Consider the following 25,926-nt stretch of genomic DNA (forward strand, 5'->3'; position numbering starts at 1 on the left):
TTTTTAAGTTTGCTTGTCTGTCATCTTGCCATTTTCTGCATTCCTTAAATTTTTGTTTCATCAGTGTAAAAAAAAAGCAAAACCTTTTTTTTACTTCTTAATAAGAAGCTTTGTAGTATTTTATTAATGTTTTCATCATCAAATCATGAAATACCCTTTTGTTATTTCTCTTCTTTAACACATAACATGTTCCCCCTTTGACCCTCATTTTTCCCTTTTTTTCTCTTTTTCTCTTTCTCTCTCCTCCCCGCCTGTGTGACCCTTGTGTTGACCAATCTAATCCCTCCCTCTGTGTTTGATCCCTTTCCCCCTCCCTTCCTCGGTCCTTGGCTGAACCTCCCGACCCAACCTCTTCTGTTCCTCTTCCTCTCTTCGTTTGCAGCTTAGAGATGGCTAAAGTCAGCACCCAGACTGCTTCCGTCACGAACCCTGTTGACCTCAACATGAACCTCTCTCAGTCCGCCACCCCTACCTCCACCCCTACCTCTATGGCTGTCCTGGCAGCCGCAGCAGCTTCTGCCGCGGTTAACGTCAATTCCCCCCCCCCTTTACCAACTTTACCGACCGCCCACTATGCCGTTCCTGTCTCCAGTCTGCTTGGCATGAAAACTGTCCCACTCCTGGCGTTAAATGCCGCGGCCGCTACGGGGGCCACGGGGAGTTTATCAGCTTATACTGCTAAAATCCCAACGACCACCGGGGTTAAGAAATCAGACCGGCAGAAGTTTGCTCCATATTGAGAAAGGATGAAACGATGCAAGTTTTTTTTTCCTCTTCACAAGCTCGTTACCAACATTCTGGAGTAGATTGTAGTATAATAGCATACAGATGAGAAATAGACGAAAATGACAATTTGTGTTCTTTTCTTAAAAAAAAAACAGAACTAAGCAAAACAACAACAAAAAAATCCTGGTAGTTTATACAGTACATGTTGGCACCTCAAACTGTCTTCCGTTCTCCATCGTGACCTAACAAAACAGAAGGAATTATTTCCAACAGCAACAACTAAATATAAAATCATCCCCCTCAGAAATTAAAATCTTTCCATTGTTTTGTGGAGTTTTGTATTTATTTTGACTCAAAAGAGTTTTGTTCTGGCTGTAACAGCTCTTACACAAGATGAGTTAGAAGGGATGCACCATCTGTCAGTAAATTAAATTGCATACAAAAACAGATCTGAGTTTTGGTCATGATGCAGGTCTAATATTATATCCTGAAGTTGTGTAATAGCACTGAACTCTGGCTTTGATTCATCATACTGTACTTTTCTCGTTGTTATCCTCTTCGAAGCACATTTACAAATACAGTTTATGCAGTTAAGGGGAAAAACACATGAAACAATCCAGTTCTGTAGTCACTCTGTTCCATGGCAATGCAGGAATCAAAATGGCTGTCTTAGTACAGGTATAAAATGACAATATAATAGAAATATTTAACTTAAATAAATGTGCAAGATGAGGTATGAATAACTTCTATTCATAAATGAGAGCTAGAAAGCCTTTACTATCAATGAACATGTAGCAACACTTAGTGACCTGAATCTATATTAAATCTAATTTTTTGTCCCTTATTGGTGCATCCTTTATAATCCAGTCTCTGTTCAGATTTATTCGATTTGTAACAAAAAAATACATAAAATATACTATAATAATCCAATGCAATTTCGGTATTAAAATACCTTATTAAAGCATATAATTTTAATAATGTTAATTTTAAATTACACTTGTAAACTTGTACATTTGAGGATTATGATGATATTTTCATCCCTGCCATCGTCTTTATCTCAGCATTAAACAGGAAGAGATTTTTCTTACTGCATAGAAATGCCGCAAACTACTAACAACAATGCATCAGAAATTTTGCCTTAAATTTCTGTTTTTATGACTATGACTATTTACACATTTGAAACTTGAAAATCTTGTTAAAATATCTTCCATCATATTCTGTCAGTAATTAGCCAATATTGAATTAAATATGAAAGAATTAAATATGATTTTTTTCTGAACCTGAATTGGATGCTAGTACTGTTTCTAGCTGGATAAAAAAGTATTTTCTGTAAATATAAGTGAAACAAGAATGAAACAAAAAAGGTTAATCTAGGAATAAATCCATGCATGAAAAGCATAGATCCTCATTTTTAATCACTAAGCCTAGAAATGAATTGTATGGACTAGAACAATGAAATTAACTTACAGCAAAAGAGAGATGTCCCTGAAAAACATTTAAGGAAATCTTTTTTTCATACAACTACTCCACTCCAGACTGAAATCACATGCCCAAAAGAAAACAACTTATTTTAAAGGAATCTTAAAAATTCACTAATTTGTAATTTGCAAGTAATTACAATGACTCATTTCTGTTGTACTGTAACCTGAACAATAATTCCATTAAGATGTTTTTTTTTGGTTTAAAATTAGAGTTTGGTATTTAATGTTTCGTGATATATGGATCCCTAGTATTACGTTTAGCTAATGTTTTAATTTATTCTCTATTTCACCTTAATTGCACAGTCTTGGTATTTAATACTATTGCACATTTGCCTCAATACTTTGTCAGTTTGAATGCTCACTTGGCTCTGACTTGCATGGTAACACCTCTTCGTTTTATTTTGCTAGCATGACTAACCCTCCCTGGCTTCTTGCTCCACTAAATAACATCATTGAAGAATATAGAAAGAAGACAATTCTAAATGTATTTCTCTTGTAGTTAGTCAAACACTAGTTTCATAGTAACTGGAAGAAATGAGTGGAAAGTCCACAATTTACCATATTTGTAGCTGCTATGTCTATTGCAGTTAGAGTGATACCTGCAAAATGTTATGTATGATTCTTAATAGTTAATCTAGATATTTGAAAAATCCTACTTAAATTATTGTTGTCTTGTTTTAACCAGTTTAACCAGGATTAAAGTGCCATACTTATTTTAGTTGTATGGAACAGTGACTAAATCAGGACAGCCTGGGCATTAACAGTTCATCACAAGGCCCATTGAAAGGTTCAGTCAAAGCAAAATACATCAGATTAGCCCTGAGAGAAAATGCTATTGAAGTAAAAAAGTTAAGGTTGCAGGTTATTGTGCCTGAGGATTAGCAAAACTCTACAGATTACGGGACAAATACATTTATTATTCTTGATGTAAAAAATAATAAAATATTTCACCATTATTTGTGGCAGAAAAAGGAAATATATTTGATTCTTCATTGACTCCATTTTAATGAAATATTGTTTTGATTCTGCTGTACTATTAATTTCCAGGACTGTGATTTTTAACTATTTCTTAAAAATAATTTTACTTTAAATACTATAAATTAAATGTATACATTTTGTAACTTGCTCTGAATTTGCATTCTAAAGCATATTCTATAAAATAGGGACTACAAAACTGCACAAACAAAACAAAAGACTCCTGGGAGTCTAGTCTTATTTAATGAGAATAAAGAGCCTTGTTGAAGCCAGAACACTTGAACTAGAACTGAAATGTTGACCCGAGAGTGATTATAGCTGTTGACAGTTCAAAACAATGGGGCTTCAAATAAAACTGTAAAGCAACTTTGATATTATATCAAAGTGTTTGAAGTCTGGTTCCAAGCTGTTGGAAGTAGTTTTGTTTTTTCTTGTATCCCATTCACCTTTTTTTTTGTTCTGCACTGCACCTGATGATATCATGTTTCCCTGACTCCTGTTGAATGCAACATTCTCTATTAGACATCTCCATTTGCATTGCACTCCTTGAACACAAAGCTTTTCAAATGAATGAACGGTACTATAAAAGTGCTTTTTATTTAAAAAGCATTTTGAACTAAAACACAGATTGCAAATGCAATACTTTCTAGACAAAAATATGATGTGTTGCAGTATATTAAATAGGGCTATGTGCCACTTCAGTATTATATATTGTCCATTCTAAACACATTTCACCACTTTGACTACTTTTAGTGAGATTGCACTAAATGTCATTGTTAAAATTGTAGTACTGCCATTCTTATAGTATTTCAAAAAAGTTTTTGTTTGTATATAATGGAAGATAAAGGCGAAATTGAAAATAACGTCAAAAGGTTACCTCAAGTATTTAACAACCCTAGAACTTTGCTGTGGAAATGTTCCAGAATATTGTAACTGTTTTAATAAATCTAAAGAATATTATTGCAAACAAACATCTGCAAAATGTAATTTATTGTTATTTAAGTGATATTTTTAATGGTAAGAAGTGTTCTGCTTTTTTGTTTCCTTTCTGATTTGTTCCTAATTTTAGGCTGTCTTCAGAAGTTACTGGCCTGGGAGCTCTGTAATATTTCCGATAATGCACTAGTGCATTAGTCACCTGACAGGACAATTCCAAAGCCCCATGTGACAATGATTCCTATGGACTATATACTACAGAGGAATTCCCAACATTTATATAACAAAATATAAAAACATCAACGACTTTCTTATACTCATGAATAAAGTCCCTACTACTTTTTAACTCTGAACAAATGTGCTTCCTAACTTTTGTGTTGCTTCATTGCTGTACCAGTTTTAACACTGTTTGTGGTTCATACATGGTTAGAATTCTTACTTTTGTTTTTTGTTTTAGTTGATATTCATGCTCAGTCTCGTCTATGTAACGGCATGAGCTTTTAGTGCTTCAAATCATTGTACTCAATTATATTATATGTTACTGAGGTAAATTAAATAATGATAGCTTTTTATAAGTAAAAGATTCCTGATACAATGTTTGTTGTCTCTTTCATTTTTTAGAAGTTCATGTCAAATATTATTTATTACATGATGTATGGACCAATTTGCATACACAAACACAGAATATGTTTGTCAATCTGCATCTGATTCCATCAGAAAATGCCTGCACAACTTTTGTATAAAACCTGTATTGTCATCTGTCATGCTATAAACACAATATATTTAATAAGCTTCAGGGATCTTTCAAATACTTGTACAGCTGTGCTGTAAAAATTGATAAGCTTAATAAATCTCAAACCAGTGTTATGTAATCGAATTTGCAGATGTTCAGTCATTTTTTCCTCCTTGATTGTCTTTGGATATTTATGAAATTTGAAAAAAAGGAAAAATATATAAACACAAAAAATGAATATACTTAAAATTGTCTTGCTTATTTAGCAACACAAAGTGACCAGAGGAAGGGTGTCCATCATAAAAAGGCAATTTAAGTTTTTGCAAATAATATACTTGTTTTAATACTTGTGATGCTAACTTGTGATACCATTCACATATACGAATGTTCACCTTGTGTTGTTCTGCCATGACCATTAGGAAAGAACTTTACATCACCAATGCAAGTACAATTGCACAACTCTTATGTAAACATTTTTTTACAGATATCAAAGATTGCCTCTTTTAGCTTAAGTTAGTGCAAAGAACAAAACTGTAAAGTTTTAAGCATAATTTCCATAAGTACAATGTTTGCCATTCTTCAGGTGGGCCTTTAAACAAATCTACAAACTTTTGTATTTCTGAAAAAGAAACAACTACATTAAAATTAAAAAGTGTTACACTGAATTGCATTAGGAGCCACCAAAAAATGATGAGATCATTTAAATGTACACAACTTCTACTAAACCTGCTTTAAATTTTAATCAAGGGGTTTGATGTGCAAAGCAGTCTTGGGAGAGACCATATTCAGTTTATTGCACATTGATGTACAATTTCCTTATCATCCTTCAAACCATGACGACCTAGCATCTAGAAATGGCTGAGCCACACATGTTAAACTGAAAGCAAAATCAACACATGATTGCATCCCTTAGCTCTCTTCTGGCATTGAAGATTGCTTTAAATTACTTTTTTATGGGTTATTTCCAACCTATCTGATATTTTTCCCAGTTTTCAATTGATTTTAAGTGTGCCCCAATCACCCACAGATATTTGTCTCACTCCTCAAACACCAGACACTTTCAGGATCCTTTTCTAAATACATTTTCACTGATAACTAGGACCCTGCTAAAATAGTTCCTTAAAATTTCCTATTAATGCCTTATAAAGTCAATGCTGTGGTGTAGGAAATAAACTTATGTTTGAAGTTTTAATATGCATTACAGAGAGCAATGGACATTTTTTAAAGGATTGTTAATCCTTTAATAGGAATTTCTTTGAAATGTTTAACTGTAATTTCTTGCTGCATTAAACTTGAAAATGTGCTTTCTCATTTAGAACTGAACAGGTACAGGGGAAATACAAACTAAAAAACTCAACACATAATTCTCACTTCCTTGATTTATACTGTCTGATTTTTTGTTACTTTTCTTAAATTGTTTCCTTTTAATTGTTACCTTGTTTGTATGATCAGCAGCCACAGATTCCTATATGTTACCTAAGACTAATCTGACTTTTTCTGTTATACCCTGGAGTTTTAAAAACAAGAACAACACTGGGAAAAATGGCATCTATTGTACACAGAGTACCTGAGAATCACAACTGAACTGAAATTTCCATTTCTGTATTCTGTGGTTTACCACAGCAACAAGATTACAAACACATCAAGCTGTTCAGGAAGGAGAAATGACAAACTGGGCAAGCAGATGTACAAACACTGAATCTCTTGTATTTCAGCCTTTCTATTCACAGGTGATACCCATTAGCAAATGCCAAAATCCATTTAATATGGTTGAGACTAATACCATCTGTCTGCTTGACTGGTAGAGATGTATCTATGATACATGACTTGGGACAATTAATGAAACTACTCCTATTGCACAATGTGGTGTGGTAAATCTGTCAATTCCAGTTGTAGTCTATACCCTCTATCTAAACAAGCATCTTCCTCACACACAAAAAAAACAGCTTATTGCTGTGAGGACCAACAGTCAATCTGTACTAATACAAGGGTTCCAGAACACAAAGCATCATGCTCCTAAATCATAAAGAACAAAGTACAGAAAGAGATGTAAAATTCCTTATTCAGGGTGAAGGTATATAAAGGTCAAAAGTACAACTGGCATGCCACTCTTACGCATCCTTAATTTTTGCTGTCACAATACGTCTGTGAATTTCTCATCACAATAGTCATTAGTAAGACAAGAGTGACATTGGGAAAGAGCAGCAATGTGTCAAGTCCCTAACAGCAAAGTCCCACATCTGCAAAGGTCCTGTTGACATGGCAATGAAAATGTCAAAATGTGACATGTTAAAAAGCCTTACATAACAAATCATTTAAGATGACCTCAGCCTGTCGCTTTAAAGACGTATGCAAACATGCAGTATATACATAAATAAGGATTTAAAAACACAACAAATCAGTGTTGGAACCAATACCATTTATTGTGTTTTTTTTAAATGTTTCTCAGCGTGCAAAATTAATTCACACCATATTGTTTGTCATAGCTCAGTAAAAGCGTCATCAACCCTTTAAAAATGAAGAGTATTTCCCAGGTCACTGGTTGTAGTTGGAGGCCACATACCTCAACATTAAAGCAAGAGCTCAAGTGGAGGATTCCAATAATATATTATCCCACCTTCTTTATTACAATACACTGCAAATTTAGTTTACCTCTTTAAGGGTAACGTCATAATTTCCTCAGCTGAACCTTATCCAAAACCATTCAACAGAAATAAATATTTCTAAGCAGAACAACAATAAAAATCAATTAGAAGATCATTAAATGAAAAACTGACTACTTTATTTAAATTAATTTGGTTTTTGTTATAGACTTACAGCACAAACCTAGCAGAACAGATAAAGATTAGAAGACTTGGTACAAATTTAGTACAATAAGCCCTACTTAAACATGACAAGTAACTGACTTTAAAAATAAATGCAAATACTAAGATGATATTTTTTACTCAACATTAACTTTTATTTTGACACCTTACTGCATTTTTGAGAATCAGTGGATATAGGTTGAGCTAGACCCTTGCTTGCTGCATTCTCTGCAGTTGCTTCATATAACAAAACAATCTGCAGTTAAGAAGTTTAAAGTTTGTTATAAAATTGCTCCCTTTGCTCTCCAATCACTTGACAGCAGGTCCAGAAGCTCTTCCTCTTCCTCGTCGGTGTTCATTTCTTCTGTGCTGTGCTTTGGCATGGCCTCCAATCGTTTCCTCACCTTTTCCTTTATAATGTCTTGCCTGTCCCTGAGCACTTCAATGCGACGGTAGCACTCACTAGAGACCCCAAAAAATATATGGCATATTTTACTTCAAATTAAATCTATTTCACACTTCACATTTGTTCTATGACTATATATCACTATATTTTCAGCAATTGTTTTGTCATTTTCTTATAGCAAATTCCCATTTATTATCACTAAAAACAGCTGGTTTAAGACCAAATTCACTCACATTTGTTCATCAATCTCCCCAATTTGTCGGTCTATGCGTCCTTCCTCATCGTCCTCTGCCACTATTGCTTCTGATGCCTACAAAAAAACAAAGTGTGTGTTTAATTTAGATAAAAAATATAAAGAAAAACATTTAAAAACACATTCATAATTAAATGTAAGCTTGGTTATTTTCTAGTGCATAGCAAGTAAAACAACCATTATTTTTTTCTCTGCTGAAATGAAAATGGAAGAACCAACAGATACAGCCATTCAAAATGAGCGAGGTATGCTGCGGTAAATCAATGTGGAAGTTCCGCAAGGAACGCAAATGACAAAAATGTTTTATTTTTAAATAGGCTGAAATACCTTGCAAAACTGCCAGCTGGGAAAGCTTAACGTCTCATGCAGCAATCGGCTTGTTGGCAGTAAATGCCCAGTTTGAATCCTGGTCAATGCTAAGGGACAGTCTTTTGCCAATTACAGAATTTACGTTGTATACCGTTTAGACTTTCAATAATTTTAAACAATGTATTACAGCATGTTAAACACTAAATTGATTAAAAAGTAGGTATACTGTATTTTATAAAAGCAAGATTGCTCAGTTGGACAAAAGTACACAACCTTTCACCTTCTTCATACTGTAAATGTTTTAATTATTTATAAATATTTTATGCATCAAAGTCTTTAACTTGGTAACTTACAGTGGTATTTGTGTAGATGAAACTTTTATAAAATGGATATTTAAAATGATTAAAGTGTATAATCTTTCCACGTGTCATTAGAAAGTCATTAATTAGAAAAGTCATTAGAAAGTACAATAAGCCCCTGCTTTGTTTAACGATGGTTTCTAATATAAAACTAACTGGTGAGAAAGCTATGTGTAATGATAATGAAAAAATTTCAAGTTAAAAGAAATGATTTACATCTATTATTAAGTTTTAAAGACACGCTCAGTGCCATAAACACTACAAGCTGCAGAACTGTCTCCTTACGGCACCGCCTCCTCTCTGACTGAGTTCAGTGGGCAGTGCGCTATTTTCTCAGCCACCTGCTAAGTTGCTTCACACCACGGCAAGACAGGAGAATGTGACTGTACTGTATCTGTATGAAATGCATGTTGCATTTACAAAATTAAAGCGTTTAAAATGTTTAATTAAAAACACGTGGATTTCGTGTTTTTAACTATCTAAATACATTTTTATGGGTTTTAAAGTCATGCAATGTTTATTTTAGGCAGACACATTATTCTTTATTTTTGATTTTCTGAAGAATCAGTTGCCCATTATGCCACATAATATTCTGTTACATTTTTATGTTTTTGATAGTCTTCAGAAGGCTTCAACTATTGACATCTGAAACACTGAGTCTCATAAATAGGCGTTTTAATAAGCAAAGGTTATGAAAAATGAAGAAAAAAAGACTGAAAAAGATACAAGAAGCTTGAAATTATTTTTATTATTAAATTAATACTGTGAATAATGACCAGACACAATTATAATTTCAGTGGTATTTTTAATACTGCTTTCTTATCCTTTATTCTAATTATAATATATACGATTTCGTTTTAAGGCTTGTTGTAAAGGCGTCTGTGAAATTCCCACTGAATAAACTATTTTGAATTGATCTGAATTAAACCGGTTGAACTGGTTTTTACTCCAACTGTTGACAGTATTCACGTTTGCTAATTCATTATTAATATCACTCAACATTAAATATGTTATAATATATAAAAACAAAATAAATGTTAATATAGTGTACATAATATTTACTATTTTATTTTTTGTTAGAAGAAAAACTTGGGCCCTAAGCTGGTATTGAACTCGGATCGCCTAGACAAACCCGCTGTACCAATGGGCTGCTCAGAAACACAGCTGAGACAAACAGCTTAAAAATGTTTTGAAAGTAATCATGTGTGAATGAGTCAAATTAAAAATAAAACATATTTACAAAGAAAGTGGACTACAGTAATACTACCAGCTATATAAATAAATATATTCTATGTAGATCCTTTAATTAATATCGTTATTAATTTCTTTAGATAAGCAATTCCATATTATATTCCCTATTTAGTGGATTCTAATAAGTACCCATTTTTTTTACTGTGATAACCAGCACAAGTATTCATAGAAAAAAAAAGATATAGCTTTTTAAAGTATATAAACTTAATGTAGTCTGAATGAGCACGTCAAAACTTTTCTAAAATTACCACAGTAAGCGACTGAGTGAAAGACTTTGATGCATAAAATGTTTATGAAGAAAGTGGAATACTGTTGTGTTTTATTTTAACTACCACTACCAGCTATATATAGTTTGTATAAAATATTTATGTACATTAAAGTAATATAGTTTATGACGTTCAGAGACGTTATGCTCCTCTTATTTGTATGCTCAGCTACCAAATTTCCCTTTAGTTGTAAAATCCCACATTAATATTCCATATTAAGCGGATTTAAACAGGCATGGTAAAGAGATCAAATGAAGCAATCACTTCACTCACAACCAATGCACCACAAGTACCACCTGTCGGTCATTTTGGCCAGCTAATCACGTACTGCAGTATTCCACACTATTTTGCAGATAATTTACTGCGGTACTGGGTTTTACCGCACATTTTGAGTGGCAAGCAGTACGGCAAAGCAATCCAGAATGTCCTATAACCTAAAATAATGTGTTTTTTTAATTACAAAAAAATGCATTACCTCCTCATTGGTGAAACCTTATACTGTAAGTCAGTTTTTTCTTAGTTCACATAAACATTGTCATGTTGTAACCTCAATTTCATGTTACCTTTAACAAAAGTTGTTTTCCAAAAGTTGGCAGAAACAGAAGTGACCTGCCGATGTTATGCCTCATGGCAAAAACCAAAGTAACCAATAACTTGAGTTCTTAGTTGACCTTGGTATCAGCTCACTAATTTTTAAAATACAAAACAACTTGCATGGATGGCTCTGCAAATAATAAGTCAAGATTAATGTTTAGGTTTTCCATGACTATCTGTATGAGACGGCATGATGATGGAATTACCAAGACTTACATTGTTAACCTGTCGCATCTCTTTTTGAAACTCCTCCCACTCCTTGTCCATTTGGTCCTTAGGTGCATCAACTTTGCGGACCTCAAAAAAGAGATAAAAATAATTGCAAACTCACTGCAGGTATAGTTACAGATGTGATAAATGTCATTGGATTACTGAAGGGTTTCATGCTTATTACTCAACAGTTTTTCTGTACTGTTGTATATATCATCATTAAATGAAACGGATAACTACTGCAGTATCCTGTGATATTTCTTTTGACCATACACACCAGCATATACACAAAAATCCTGCTAAATTTTTAACATAATAAATATACAAAAACATGGGAACATGTGCTTTAGCAGAGGGCTGAAAACATCTGGGAGCATCCAGAGTATGAAAAGATAACTTATGAGATCTGGGGCGAATTGTACCTTCAAATGTTCAAGGCTAAATGAGGAAATTAATACATTAACATGTTACATATACACAGATACACAGGGTGTATGAAAGTATTCAGACTCCTGCACAATTTTTAAACATTTTGATTCTTTAAAGATGTTATATATATATACAACCTGCTCCTTACATTCGAAGCAAAAAAACAAAAATAAGTAATGATTGCAATAATATTCAAACATTTTGCTGTGGCAAACCTAAATTTTTATTAAAGCACAGTATCTTACCAAGCCACACTAGTTGAGTGGCATGCCTGTGTGCAAAAATAGTGGTTAACATGATTTCAGTATACAGTAAAAGCTTTATGATCCTACATCTATGGGAAATGAGCCATGCCGGATAGTCGAGACTTATGCCAAATGCCAACACATTCAATAATTCTAACCTTCAGCACAACACCATGTAAGCTGAAATTTACTCAAGTTGAAACACACTCTTTTATCACATATTACTAATGTTGGCTTGGTTTTCACAGTACTAGAGTGCTTTTCAGCCATGGCTAAAGGCTGCTTCACTCCAGACAGAGAGCGGAAATTATTCCAGAAAACACACATATAAGAGAAGATACTCAGATTATGCAATGTGGAACAGAAAGAGGCAGCAATTAGAATGACAAATGGGTCAAATGGTGTAAATATTTTTAGATAAATCTAGGCATCGATATGGCTGTCTGTGATATGGCAGATGTTCATAGTAACATAGTACTGAAAGATGACAATGCCAGAGTTTGCAAGCCACAAAGAAACAGAAATGTTCTTAGGACAGTAAAGGATTGTTTTATTTTGACTATTTGAAAAACTGCCGGCTAGCAGAACATTTGCGTTAGTAAACAGACAAATAAAGCTTTTCCAATAAATTCAGCTATACACGTAAGGTCCCTCTGTCAGGAAGTGAATTTATGTTAAAAATTAGGGATAATGTTGTGTAAAGGAACCATCCAAAGAACAATATTAAAATAGTTAAAAGACTATTAATATCTCTTTCAGCATCATGAAGTAAATCAATAAGAAATGGAAGACACCCAGACAATGCTGTGATTTGGCTCTCCCTCCACACTAAGCAGATGGGCAAGTAGGAATCTGGATAGGGATGCCAGAGTTCAGTGGCTAAGATAACAGAAAATGTCAATTTGTCGCAAATAACCTGGTCTCTCCAAAAGGCAACTTATACTGAATTATATTTTATAAATCACAATAATCTCGAAAAACATGCTGCTTTCACAAAAAGGCAAGTAACAAAGTAAAACAAAACTTACCTTAGCATCTCTGACAGGGTCATCAAAAAATCCCTCAGGTAAAGCCTCTGCTGTGTTATCCTTTCTGTAGAAAAATCAGTTAAGACTTCATTGTAGGAAACCCATTCACATCTTCAATATTTCAACAATTTTAGACGTCATGAGCTTCTTAATGTATTTTTCGATGCATTTATTTATTTATCCAATCAATCTGTGCATGTTCATTTAGATATTTACCTTATCAATACAAAAATCCATTTTTTAAAACATATACAGTGCTTACAGAGAGTCTACACACCCTTTACAAAGTAACATACTGTATCTGGTGGCCGACCAGCCTGAAATCAAGACTTAAAGGTAAAATAAACTGATTTTATTTTTATTTACAAATTGTAACACACCTACAAGTGAAAAATAAATGCTCTAACATTCTGAACAGTAATTACAAATGAAAATCTAGAAAAATCAGTTGGATCATTGTATGCAACTCTTAAAAACAGCCATTGTAAATTAGATGTGGCGTAACCAATTGCCTTAAAAATCACACAACAAGCTAATTAGCCTCCACCTGTGTTCAACTGTAGCTATTCTGATCATTTGAGAATAAAATAATGTTTTCCTGTATGTCTGCTCTGATGCATAGTGCATCTCAAAGAAACAGTTGTGGAGATGGACAGAAAAAGTTTTCAAAGTCCATAAATATCCTTTCAAGCACAGTCCAGACAATAAAGTGGAAGGTGTATGGCACCCCCAAGGCCCTGCCTAGATCAAACCATCCATTAAAACTGGACGACCAGTCAGTAACCAGAGAAACTACCAAGAGGCAAATGGCAACTCTGAAAGAGTTACAGGCTTTTATGTCCACGAATGGTCAAAACCTGCATCTGAAAACAACACCCAAGCACTCCATAGATTTGGTCTGTATGGCAGGAGGGAAAGAAGGAAGCAATTACTGGAAAAAAAGGCAGCAACAAAGCATTATAGTGGTACTGTGAACAAAATGTGGCAAAATGTTCCATGTTCTAACAAAACTACAAACAAAACTTAACATTTGGCACAAAACCCAGCACAACACATCACCCTAGGAACAACATCCCTAGTTGTGGTAGCATCACTGGGATGTTTCTCATTGGCAGGGACTGGGACACTTATCAAGATAGAAGGGAAAATGAATGGAACAAAATACAGAAACATTCTTGAGGTAAACCTGCTGCCTTCTGCAAGAAAGCTGAAACTCGGACAGGAAGTTACCTTTCAGCATGACCATGATCCAAAGCACACAGCCAAAGCAAAACTGGAGTTACTAAATAACAAAAAGGTAAATGTCCTTTAGTGGCCCAGAGTCCTGACCTCAATGCAACTGAACATTTGTGGAATGACTTGAAGGTTGAGGTCCATCAGCAGTCCCCTCACAATCCGACTTAGCTTTCACAGTTCCAAAAGGAGCAATGGGCAAACAATGCCAAGTCTGGATGCTATGTTGGAACAGACATATCCAAACAGAACAATCGCTTTAATTCAAGCAAAAGGTGCTTCCACCAAGTACTAACTCAATGGTGTGCACCCTTATCCAATCTATTTTTCTAGGCTAACATTTGTAATTACTTTTCAGTATGTCTGAGTATTTGTTTTTTACTTGGCGACTGTGTTACAAAGTGTAAATAAAGGTAAATGATTACATTTTTCTAGATTTCAGGCAGTTAGACTTAAAAATGTGTTACTTTATAAAGAACTATACACTTTCTAAAGGCAAAGTATTTCAAATATTTAAAACGCAGACAGCATCTCATGGCTTGTATATGCAAAAACTTGGAATACTTTCCATTATTATTTCAAAAAGGTGCTCGTGTTATTAGTAGTTAATTCCGAAACCTTACCTTTCAATAGGCTTCTCCGGTTCATCTGCCTTTTGAATAGATCCAGAATGTGAAACTATCGGAGCTGGTGGAATACTGCAATCAAAGAAATCTGATGCACAAAAAATACATATAATCAAGTTATCCATTGTAACATGCCTTCACACACTGATAATTTTGGCAGTGAAAAGACTTTATTTAATGTAAGATTGCATTAACATTGCATTGCCTAATGTTCTAATATTTCATCCCTTGGTCGAAACCAGGTATGGTCATAATAGTCTCAGTAAAAATATCAGGCCTGCAGGAAATACCTGGAAATTAAGCAGCAGAACTGAAAACACAGTAAGAATTGTACATTTATTGAAAAAATTAAAGCAATGCACATTACAGGATCCAAATCATTCAATTTTTTTCTCTAAGAAATGTTTCAAAGGTATTCTTGAATCAATAACAGAACAGGTATCAAATAGGGACAAAACTCTCAATGGCTTATTTTTCCAATCTATCAACAAACACAGTAACCAGTTTTACTCTGAAAAATTAAAGTATTATTGCATGCTAAGATAATTATTTATAATTAATGTCTAAGAACAAATCATACAATAATAAAATAGGGTGATAAATACAGCAAAGGTTAAAATTTCTACAAGCATGGGCTGCTATTCCTGAGGTACAAAATTTACTTCGGGTCTCTATATATTAGTTAGTGCAGTTCCTGATTAGATTTACTTTTTACTTTTAAATAACATTTAAACTATTTTTCCCCAAATTAAAACAAAAATCCTGTTTATTCAAGATTCATTCACTTATGTCCTTTTGTAATTATTAGAAATTTGCTGAAAATGCCCTCAGGTACCATTTGCATTTCCATCTTGCTCTGGATATGCTGCAAATTCAAAGTGTACAAAATTATGTTATGATATTAATGCAAAATGCTATGCAACTTGATATTGGCTAAGATAAGCAAACCAAAAATGTTCCCAACATGTTGCACAACAGAAATTAACAATCTGACAGGCCATTTGCAAAAACGTCTGTATCACTGACCACAGCTGCACCTGACCACAACATGATGTAGACCAGGGGTGGGCAAACTTTTTTGTCCCAAGGGCAACATAAAATGTTGAAACTGTATAGCGGGCCACTTCAGGCTGCTGTTACAGATAGCCTATGCCTTATATAAGTTTAGAATCCAACGTAGGCTTTTTAGTTCAAGGTTAACGATAACCTGAGAGAAAAAAATATTTTAAATATAAAAAAATAAAAATGGAATAAAACTTGACGTTCAATTCACAAGCCAAGTCTTCACCGATTACCTCAACCTGACGGGTAACTATTCTGCGTGATAAACTTATTTTCTCAAATTTTGTCTTTCTCTCTGGACAAAGAATATCTACGGTTTCTATCATACACTCCTTCAAAAGCTCCCCTTCAGAGAGCAGTTTGCTTTGTTTAGCAATTTTATATGCACACTCTGCACTATCAACTTTCTGCATCTTCAATCCACTCATTTTGGCGCAGGTTCCCTCACAGTACGATGGACCCACTCTAACCAGTGACTCAAATTGGTAAAGCAGGGGTTCCCGAACTTTTTGAGTCCATGCCTCCCTTGACCTGTCAGATTTTCCTCACGCCTCCCCTGTGTCAAAAATATGTTCTATAGCAGTGCGATATTTTACAAAAAAGTATAAATTTGAAAAAGAAATGATGGGTCAAAATAAAAACAAAGTTGATCCAATATTTATTATTTTTAATCATCTTCAAAACCAATAGGCTTGATCAAAAAAGTAAAAGTACTTGACAACACATTTTATTGAAATTATTTGAATGTGGAAACAATTTGAAAAAAATTAAAAAGTCAACATCTGTGTAAAATGCAAATAAAATGACTAAATAAAAATGTAAAAATTTAACATCAATGTTTTTTAAAAAAGGGGGAGAAATACAATGTCTTTTTGTTTGTGCCTCTTAATGGGTAGGTGGCCTTGTTTAATAAATTATGTTATCATAATTCACCAAAAAGACTGAGTAGTATTTTTGAAATGACAACGTGCATCTCCTTCTCAACATCGACTCTTGATCTGAACTTGGATTTGGTAACCAACCCAACCCAGCTTCACAAAAACAGGATATTGCAAAGGGAAGCAGAATTAACAGAGCTCTGTTGGTTATTTCTTGGTACTCCAATAGTATGAGGTTTTTTGCATTGTGCTACTCGGTACGGTACTTTGTATGATGAAAAAATAACTTTGCTTGGGACTGTAGTTTGGTTAGAAAAAGCAGCTTTCTGTTCATTCATTAAACTTGCGCGAAAATACTCACGGGGCTTGCTTATCAAACTACTGTGAACAGTTTCCAAACGACGTTTCAATTTATTGGGGAGCATGCTCTCAGCAGCCAACACTTTAAGGCAGACAACACACTGAGGACATTCTTCAGTGTCTACAATTGTGCATGTGAAACTGAAATTCAAGAAACTGTCGTCTTACTTTCTGTATGCCTTTCCGTTTCTCTTTAGAACTAGGCTCCATGTCCTTCACGTGTTTTACTCATATTTAAAAACCCCTCAATTGCGATTGTGTGACAAAAAACACAAAATGACCACTCATAGAAACATGAAACATCGAAACCGCAGTCAACTGGTACGCTGCTTACAGATTGATGACTCTTGTGGCCAGTGGCATGTGGCACAATCTAGCTAGGTAGCGTGCGACTCGTACATTCTGTGTGCACGAACAGCGGGTTTTGCTTGTAATAAAAGTTTTGACTGGTGATACCTGAGTTGCCCCTGACCAACAATGGCACATTCCCTAGGTGGCGCGATGCATAGTTTGGAATCACTGTGGTAAAACGTTTGTGCGCCATCTAACGGCACAAATAATAAAATTTAAGAAAAAACGGCAACAAACAAAGTGTAATATGGTGAATATATTTAGAATACAGAATATAGTTGGTCTTAGTTTGCCAACAGGTGATGTAGACTAAGGGTATCAAATTACCCATTGGATGGAGATGTTGGTTCTTTTTTTTTTTAAAAAAAAAAAGCACTGTTATTCTAACACCCTCACAGACAAAAACGTTACCAACCTAAAAAATAAGGCTATAATACCCTACCACAAGAAAATAGTAAAGTGGCCAATACTTGCACATTTAGATGTGTATATGCACACGACATGGTGACAAAACATTTTCATGTAGTCCCTTTTGGTTAATAATATGTACCAAGTTAACAAACATATAGCAAATATCCAAAGGGTTCCTGAGACACTGAACATGTGTTTGAAAGTTTAACATCGTGTGTTTAACAGTTAGACACTTAAGTATTTATGCAAAATCCAACATAGCTGCCACATTGTGTGACCTAGCCATTTTATCTTGAGTAGAATCAATTGCAGAACGAGAAGATTTATGTACAAAGCTTCACAGCTGTTATTATTTACTATTGTGACAAGCACTCAATTGGCCAGCAACAGGGTGACAAGTACACACCCTGAATCTCCATGAAAGGTGCTTTGTGAAGCATGAAGGCAGTAGCTGCAATGGTTACAGTAATTATGGTGACTCAATATTTGTCCTTTTTGATGGCAGAAGAAAAATGATCATCTTAATTATTAATCAACTGGCCAGTTAATCATTAAAAGCAGTATACAGCACAAGGAGTATGAGGTCCTTTTCTCACACTTGTACAAACCCACTACTTTGTAGTGTAATCAATTTGCATTTGCCATGGTGAAAGATCTGAGACTAGCTAAAAAGTACACCTCTCACTGACAAAACTCCAACCTGCAAAGCACCCAGCAAATCACAGGGGTTGCTTTTATGAAAAGATGAGCATGCTATGACTGACGCCACAATAAGATATTAGCTGTACATTAGCAGAAGCAGTGTTAAAACACTGTACCCTGATCTTGTCATATCTTAGAAACTGGGAGAAGGGATTGCTCAGCACTGGAATTGGAAAAAAACTTGTTACTGTAAACGGTGTTTGTAAACCGACAAGCAGTACAGTTTCCTCTAGACCAAAATCTGCAATACAATTCCCCTATACGGGATCCACCCGTTATACAAATGCAAGCAAATTCTATTAAAAAGGTGCACTGCTCTACTGTAAATAGACAACTGTATTGTCCCTGTGATTTTTTTTCTGAAAGCAAAGCACAAGATCATCATATATGAACCATGCTTGTCTCTACCTGCTGGAAGTCCAGTAGCAGCTGGAGGTGGTAAATCTTTTTTCATTACTACAGAATTCCCAGCATTTTGACTGGAATCCTCTTGGTCTGCTTCATCATCTTCCTCATCATAGTTCCCAACCAGCAAGCCAGGCCCTGACTTCTGAATGGGGCTTGTAGTCTTCTTGCCACCTTTACTGTCAAAGAAGTCTGCAGGAAGCCTAGAACCAGCAGCAAAATAAGTGTGAAAAACCCTAAAAGGTTAAATTGTCAATTTATAGCAAGTACGTATGCAATTAAAAAATGAAACAGTTTATTGTATTTATTTTTCCCTTAACTTTGTTTTACACAGCTTACCCAGCCGACTGTGAACTCTCTTTACCATCGGAGGCTGCTGTAAAAACAAATAAAAGAGAACAAAATGTGTTTTTTTGTTTCAGAAAACCTGTTTAAATGTATTCATAATTACCATGAGTCAATTAAACAATAAGGAACATTCTGCATGAATTCAAAAGATTTGGAATTTAATTGCTCAAATGGGAAAATCAAATTATTCATACTACAGTATAGGAAACTAGAACAGTATAAGTATAGGCAGCAATTTATTCAGAATACCTCTGACTTTTTTCACTTCCAGCTTTTCAGTGTCTGGAGCTTTCCTCTTGAGCACTGAAGCACTGGAGTCTGCCAGCTTTGCTCCTTTCAATTCTTCAACTTTCTGGAATAATTAAGAAAACTCACAATGTCATTTACTGTCAATGCGACTCCACACATATAATAATATATAAAGTCCAAGACCCAATAACCAATAAAATTTAACTTCACAAATTGTGATATAGAACACACAAACATACAGCTCTTTTAATATTATCAAAATGTTTTAATTAAATGTATTAATAATAATTATCATCTACCACATCTGCAAGACAACTTACTTCTTTATGCTGTTTTCCTAGAATGTGTGTTTGCCATAATATTTCGGATTTTATTGGTGTATTACAGAGTACACAACTTAGATGGCCCAAGCTGTTGTATGTGGAATCGGGCAATTAAGGAAGACAACTGGATGACAATCTATCAGTTTCTGCATCGCTGTCTGAGAACAGTTGAAAGCACATCGAAATGAATAATGATTTTTTAAAATAAAAAAATCATACTATCGGAGGACACCAATGTTAATTTACGAGGAGCATAAAGACCTAACTTAATGGAGAAGAATCCTGAACAAATTTAGTATTTAAATATCTTTATATTTTCGCTTAAATATTCCCGATTACCTAAAACGAAATAATTTCTCAAAGAAGCTATGGTTTGCATTACGTAAATTCGGTGCTCGTTTGTGAACTCGTTGAATCCGTGGTCATGTTATTCAACTTTAGAAGTATGAATAAAACAAAGTCTGATGCATGTACTTAATAGAGCTAATAACCACGGAACGGTCAAGCACCTACTGATGGAGAAGATCCTGTTAATGAATACGCTTAAACCACACACCGTACTCTTTTAAATAAACAAAAGACAAGTAAGGATATTTAGCAAAGGGGGATTCAATCCGCTTCTTCCTGTCTGCAGTTTCCCTTTGTTTTTCCCTCATTAACCGCCGCAGCTCCTCCTGATTAACAACTTTCTTTCCCTTGCCCGTTCTGGAGGCAGCCATTCTGTCGTCGCTCGGGTGTAAACAAGACTTAGTGCTACCGGTGTGGTTCAAGTAAGCGCTTCCGGCTTTGCAGACGTAGTCTTCCCCGTAATGGGTGCCCTCTGCTGTTGTTATAGTGTCTTGACACGTTATTTGTGGTCGTCGTCTGCTAAAAATCCACTTTGGTAAAAGTGAAAGTAAGTTATAGTGTTGAACGTCATTGTGTCCACGATTAAGTCGAGGTTTTTAATGGCAAAGGGTATTTATTGACTAATGTCTGGTGCAAAACAGTGTAACATAAAGTATATTCTTCTGTATAGGTCTTGACTACCATTGAGGGTTACACTGGGCTTTTACAAAAAGAAAAAGAAAAGAAAACAGGTTTTTCACTAGATCAAGATCTGAGAGCAGTTTTACAAAATACTTATGAAATTCTCTAGATGGCGCTAGTGCAACATTTAAGATGATCTTGGTGGCCGTCTATATAATCGGATCACTAACACTGTATTAGTTTTTTTTCTTTCTAAAGATACGGGTGAAATGTTTGCACATTCACAATAATCATTAAATGCCATTGCGTAGAATTGTGCGTTGCAAAACCGATAAAAAATGAACTAATTTGTTCATTTCATTTGTTGATTTTAAACGTTAAATAAACATCTCTTTAATGTCGTGCATACGGTACGAATACATTAACTCTTTCTTTGAAAAGCTTTTACAGGGGAAGGTTTTTTTAGCCCAAAGGATGAGGCTTTTAACCTTACCTACAATGTTACAGAATGCCAAATTTACAGAAATATATCCATTCTATAACTGCTTTATCCAAAACAGTGTTGCAGAGGACCTAACCCGGCAAGCAACGGGTAATAATAATAATAATAATAATAATAATAATAATAATAATAACTTTATTTTATATAGCGCCTTTAAAGGTGGCTTCTCAAAGCGCTTTACAGGATGACAATAACAATAAATAAGAAGACTACAACAATAAATAAGAAAATTTCACAAGACAGGACACAATTATAATTACAACAATACAACAATAACAATAGAGGAGACCGTGGAAGATGGTATTAAGAAGAGCAGAGGGGTGAAGAATGGAACCAGTTAAGTAAAGGCTTTTCTGAAAAGGAGGGTTTTGAGTCTGGATTTGAAGGAGTTTAGAGAAGGTGACTCTCTAATATCCTTGGGCAAGGAGTTCCAGAGCTTGGGGGCATAGCAGGAGAAGGCCCTGTCGCCCATACAATGTAGACGGGCTTGGGGGACAGTAAGGAGGGCAGAATTTGAAGAGCGGAGGTTGCGAGGTGGGGAGTAGGGCGATAAAAGTTCAGACAGGTATTGAGGTGCCAAGCCATGTAAAGCCTTGTAGGTGAGCATGAGGGTACAAAGCATTCACAGAAATACATTTTACAGAAAATGTTTCATATTTACAGTATATAAACTAAACAAAAACAGATTAAAAGTGCATGACTTTTGTATTACATGTTTGCACTTTACAAGAAAGTAAAAAAAAAAGGTTCGCAACTCATTTCCAATAAAGTGCTGTAGAAGAGACAAACATACAGTATAAAGGACCTTATGAGACGATTGTCCATCACAGAGTAAAGGCCAGTTTTTTTGCCAGAAATAATTAACCTACCACTGTGTCAAGAGACATACTAGTAGGAATTTAGAGCATCCTGAGGAAAAAAAAACGTGAGCACAGGGAGAACATACAAAAACTCCACACAGATAGCACCCCAGGAATTGAACACGGGGCCTTGGTGCATGCTAACATGTTAGTAACTTCACAGTTCAACACAGTTAATTCTCTAAAGTAGAATAGCATTTCACAAGCAAAGAAAAATCTCAAAACAGATGGCGAATGTTAAATAATGATGCAAACACAAGGTTCATTTCAACTGATTTTTTCACATTGATGCATTCTAGGTACAATAGATTGTTACCTATTCTCAGGAGGAATGTCTAGTGCTTATTCAGACATTGTTGTTGATTGAATGTAGAATTACCAAGCAGGCTAAAAAAATTCACTTGTGTAGGTTATTACAAAATAACTTCGTGCACCAGATATCTGAAATATTTCCTTTTGTTTTTTTTTTGTTGTTGTAATGTAATGTTTCATAGAGTGAAACTCTGAATGTAAAATACATTACTATTTATGCAGAATGATGTTTATTATCATCCACTTGTAATCAAAATTGGTTGATTGGCACAGTGGTGCAATGGTTAGTATTGCTGCCACACAGTGCGCTGGGATTCTGGGTTCAATTGTTGGGGTGCTATGTGCATGAAGTTTGTACAGTATGTTCTCCTTGTCTTCAGTTGGGTTTCCTCCAGGTGCTCCAGTTTCTTCCCACAGTCTAAAGACATGCTGGTAGATTCATTGCCTTCTTAATAAAATTAGCCCTGGTGTTAGTGTCCCCAGGCATGGACTGGCATCCTGTCCAGGGTGTATCCTGACTTGTGCCCGTTGCTTCCTGGGTTAGCCTCTCACTCCCCCACGACTGTGTATTGGAAAAGTGGTTAGAAAATGGTTGGATGGATGAATTGTTTTAAAAATATATATTTCACACTCTTGCTATAAACAATAACATTTTAATTACATATATTTTTTAAACATACTGTAGCACACTGCATTTTTACTTTATTTCATTGAGAAACTGTATTATTTTAAAGAGTGGTGGCAGAGACACTGTGGCACAGTGGTTAGTATTGCTCCCTCACAGTACTGGGGCCCTGGGTTTAATTTGAGGGGTGTTATCTGCATCAAGTTTTTATGTTCCCTCCCTTGAATATATATATAGAGGTATGCAAAAAGACAAATTCCTAATGCAAGAAATTGTATATGGCTAATAAAGTGATCTTATAAAGCAGTTAGAAAATGAATGAATGGAATATTGGCAGTGAATTAATATAGTCTTTGTAGTATCTACCTTTGATAACTCACTGCGGATAGAAGAAAATCACTTGGTATTCCTAGGGAAATTGAAAACTTTGATTGACTAATTAATTATCTTTCCTTAGAAAGTGGGCAGAGGGAATGAAAGACAAGTTCTGTATCCCGAATAAATTTTAACTTATAGAGAAAACAAAGTGAAACTGATCTTCTGGAAAAGATCCCATGACTTTCTTTTCACCGCATTGACCACAGATTCAATGAGTATGATGTTCAGTGGAGATAAGTTTGAATCTTGCCTTCTCTAATTCAATTTGCTTAAGAAACCAGCTCTTCACAAGACTGGTCCATAAACCTGGAGAGATGTAAAAGCTGCTTGTTGGAATCCTATCAACGCCAACAGTACTAAGGAGAAAATAACTCAGAAACAAGATGACTTTTATACACCAGTTTAAAGCCTTATTTTGGAAAAACTGGATATATCGCCTCAGACAACCGGTATGTACAGAAATATAACTGAATAGTATATTGGTGCACTTACTTTGTTGACTACCTATTCATGGCTTTGTGTATAGTAATATGTAATATTATAATTGTGTATTATATGTATTATGTAATATGTTTGTCTACAAACCAGCTATTTTATAAGAGCACAAAAAGTAGAAAGTGGACAAAATCCAGAACTCAGTTGTTTTAAAATATTATTGATTCTAAATATTTTAGTTTTCTACTTGTAGTTTTGTATTATGAAAACACAGGACTGATTTTTCTTAAAAGACGTACTGTATATGCGGAAGTAAAGACAGATTTTTTTTTCTGAAAGAATCGTTTAAAGAGGAAATATATCAATGCCATTACAGTAATGTAATTGCAATATATCATTTAGGTATTTCATAAAAAATAGACGCACCAATGTTTTTTAATGAAAAAAATGGCTAATAATAGAATTTGCATTAATTTTATACTTCTGTTATGTTTAAATATTTAAAAATTCAAGTAACCAATGTGATTTTTGTGTAGTGCATGATTTCTCTCTGGAATTATCTCCTTTTTTGCAGGTTCAAACACTTTCAGAAATTCTCTGGCCTTGTTTTCTCTTCCTCATTCTTGCAGCTGTGTGATACCATGAGCGTCCTGCATATCGTACCAACTGTAAGTCCTGGTAGATAGAAAGGGACTTTGTAAAAGACCCTTATGTACAGTATATAATGTAGGGGTTTTCATTTTCAGCATATAGTGCAGATCAATATATGTTTATGCTTTATTTAAAATTGTAATGCTATAACTGTTTGGGGAGAGAAAGGTCTTTTTTTATTATTTTTCTGCCTACAATACCTAAGACTCCAATGGTAAATGCAGATTCATAAGCTCCCCCTAGACTATTTTCCTATAGTTAATTTAACTGCCAGAAATTCTTCACATTGTTGTGCCAATAAAAATGCTTCAGTAATCCATAAAAAAGGTTCTATTTGTAGATAATGACAAATAATATATTGTAGGCATAAGGCTTGTTAAATAAAACAAACAGTTAGTCAGTAGGTAGCCTTAGGTAAGTGATTATGAAATGCAGTTGCCCAAAATCAACATGAAATAACCCTACTTCATATAATCAGACAGGCTAGCTGGATTGTTAACAAGAACCTTTAATTTCAAATCTGATTTTCACATCTGATTTTCCAGGCTACCTGGATGCACGCAACCTTCCAAACACTGGCTTTTACCCTTTTCTTCAGAGTCTGTTGTGTGATGTGGGCTCACAATGTCGTAATGAGAGCTATTTTTCTGAAAACTTTGGCACATCAAAACAGAGGTAGTATATTACACCTGCAAGCCAACCTGCTGTTATTTTGAATACACCTGTTTTTGAAACCAGGTTTGGGCAATACACTCGGACGTTACATATCTCCAAGTCTGTGTCCTCTTTGTGTAGAAAAGCACCATAGGAAATGCAAAAAAAAAACACCTATCACAACACTAATGAAATTTTGTCATTTAATTTTCTTGACTGCTTTTATATTTGTATTAAATAAAAATAATCTAATTTATACAATCCCTGAAAGTACTAAACTCTGCTAAGCCAAAAATGCATTGCTTGGTAAAACATACAGTACTTGTAAAAATAGAAAAAAACAGTGTAATGTTTCTTGGTACTTATTAAATCACTCATGTACAGATGCATTGTATGAATTCACGTCACTTCTTCACATTCAAGCAGTTAGTTTTATGACCCATGAAGGAAGGGAAAAGCTAAAACTTTTTTATGATAATATGATTCATCATTGCACCTGTAAATTGAGTAATAATCAGTATACAGTAATATGCATACAAATGGCTGAAATTACAAACAGAAAGTTGGTTTAAGAGTCTTTAAGACAC

The 25,926-nt window shown here is 34.6% G+C and overlaps 2 protein-coding genes and 1 long non-coding RNA gene across 12 annotated transcripts in view; 2 read left to right on the forward strand and 1 right to left on the reverse strand.

The window, feature by feature from the left end:
• The window catches only part of LOC148651328 (poly(rC)-binding protein 3), a 402,183-nt gene extending 397,470 nt beyond the window's left edge, over positions 1–4,713 (forward strand). For 9 of the 10 annotated variants that reach the window (XM_088601457.1, XM_088601456.1, XM_088601449.1 and 6 more), the window contains one exon: positions 383–4,713. In XM_088601457.1, the coding sequence (XP_088457583.1) occupies positions 383–740 (358 nt within the window). In that variant the 3' untranslated portion in view covers positions 741–4,713. The remainder of the gene's footprint in view (positions 1–382) is intronic. The other variant, XM_088601459.1, reaches the window with a different exon arrangement.
• Positions 4,714–7,249: 2,536 nt separating this feature from the next.
• Positions 7,250–20,717, reverse strand: znf830 (zinc finger protein 830). The gene is made up of 10 exons (XM_088601460.1): positions 20,545–20,717; positions 19,951–20,047; positions 19,631–19,733; positions 19,373–19,409; positions 19,037–19,236; positions 14,862–14,952; positions 13,006–13,069; positions 11,310–11,390; positions 8,295–8,371; positions 7,250–8,117 (listed from the first exon to the last, which is right to left on the reverse strand). Exons 1-10 carry the CDS (start codon positions 20,670–20,672, stop codon positions 7,937–7,939), a joined length of 1,059 nt encoding a protein of 352 aa, XP_088457586.1. The 5' UTR covers positions 20,673–20,717; the 3' UTR covers positions 7,250–7,936.
• A 26-nt stretch (positions 20,718–20,743) lies between these two features.
• LOC148651331 (uncharacterized) lies at positions 20,744–25,504 on the forward strand. The gene is made up of 4 exons (XR_015925724.1): positions 20,744–20,848; positions 23,874–24,048; positions 24,609–24,702; positions 25,231–25,504. It is a non-coding gene; the product is annotated as an uncharacterized LOC148651331 (long non-coding RNA).
• Positions 25,505–25,926: the final 422 nt, after the last annotated feature.

Source organism: Lepisosteus platostomus, chromosome 12, assembly GCF_059453375.1.
Source record: "Lepisosteus platostomus isolate fLepPlt1 chromosome 12, fLepPlt1.hap1, whole genome shotgun sequence".
In the NCBI taxonomy this organism is placed as follows: domain Eukaryota; kingdom Metazoa; phylum Chordata; class Actinopteri; order Semionotiformes; family Lepisosteidae; genus Lepisosteus; species Lepisosteus platostomus.

Bases quoted from the DNA above. Each gene is read 5' to 3' on its own strand.
- znf830 (XM_088601460.1), bottom strand. From the start codon at position 20,672: ATGGCTGCCTCCAGAACGGGCAAGGGAAAGAAAGTTGTTAATCAGGAG. The intron at 19,410-19,630 runs GTATTCTGAATA...TTGTTTTTACAG, and splicing joins GGAAGTGAAAAAAGTCAGAG to CAGCCTCCGATGGTAAAGAG. The intron at 8,372-11,309 runs GTAAGTCTTGGT...GTTTTTTTGTAG, and splicing joins AGATGCGACAGGTTAACAAT to GCATCAGAAGCAATAGTGGC.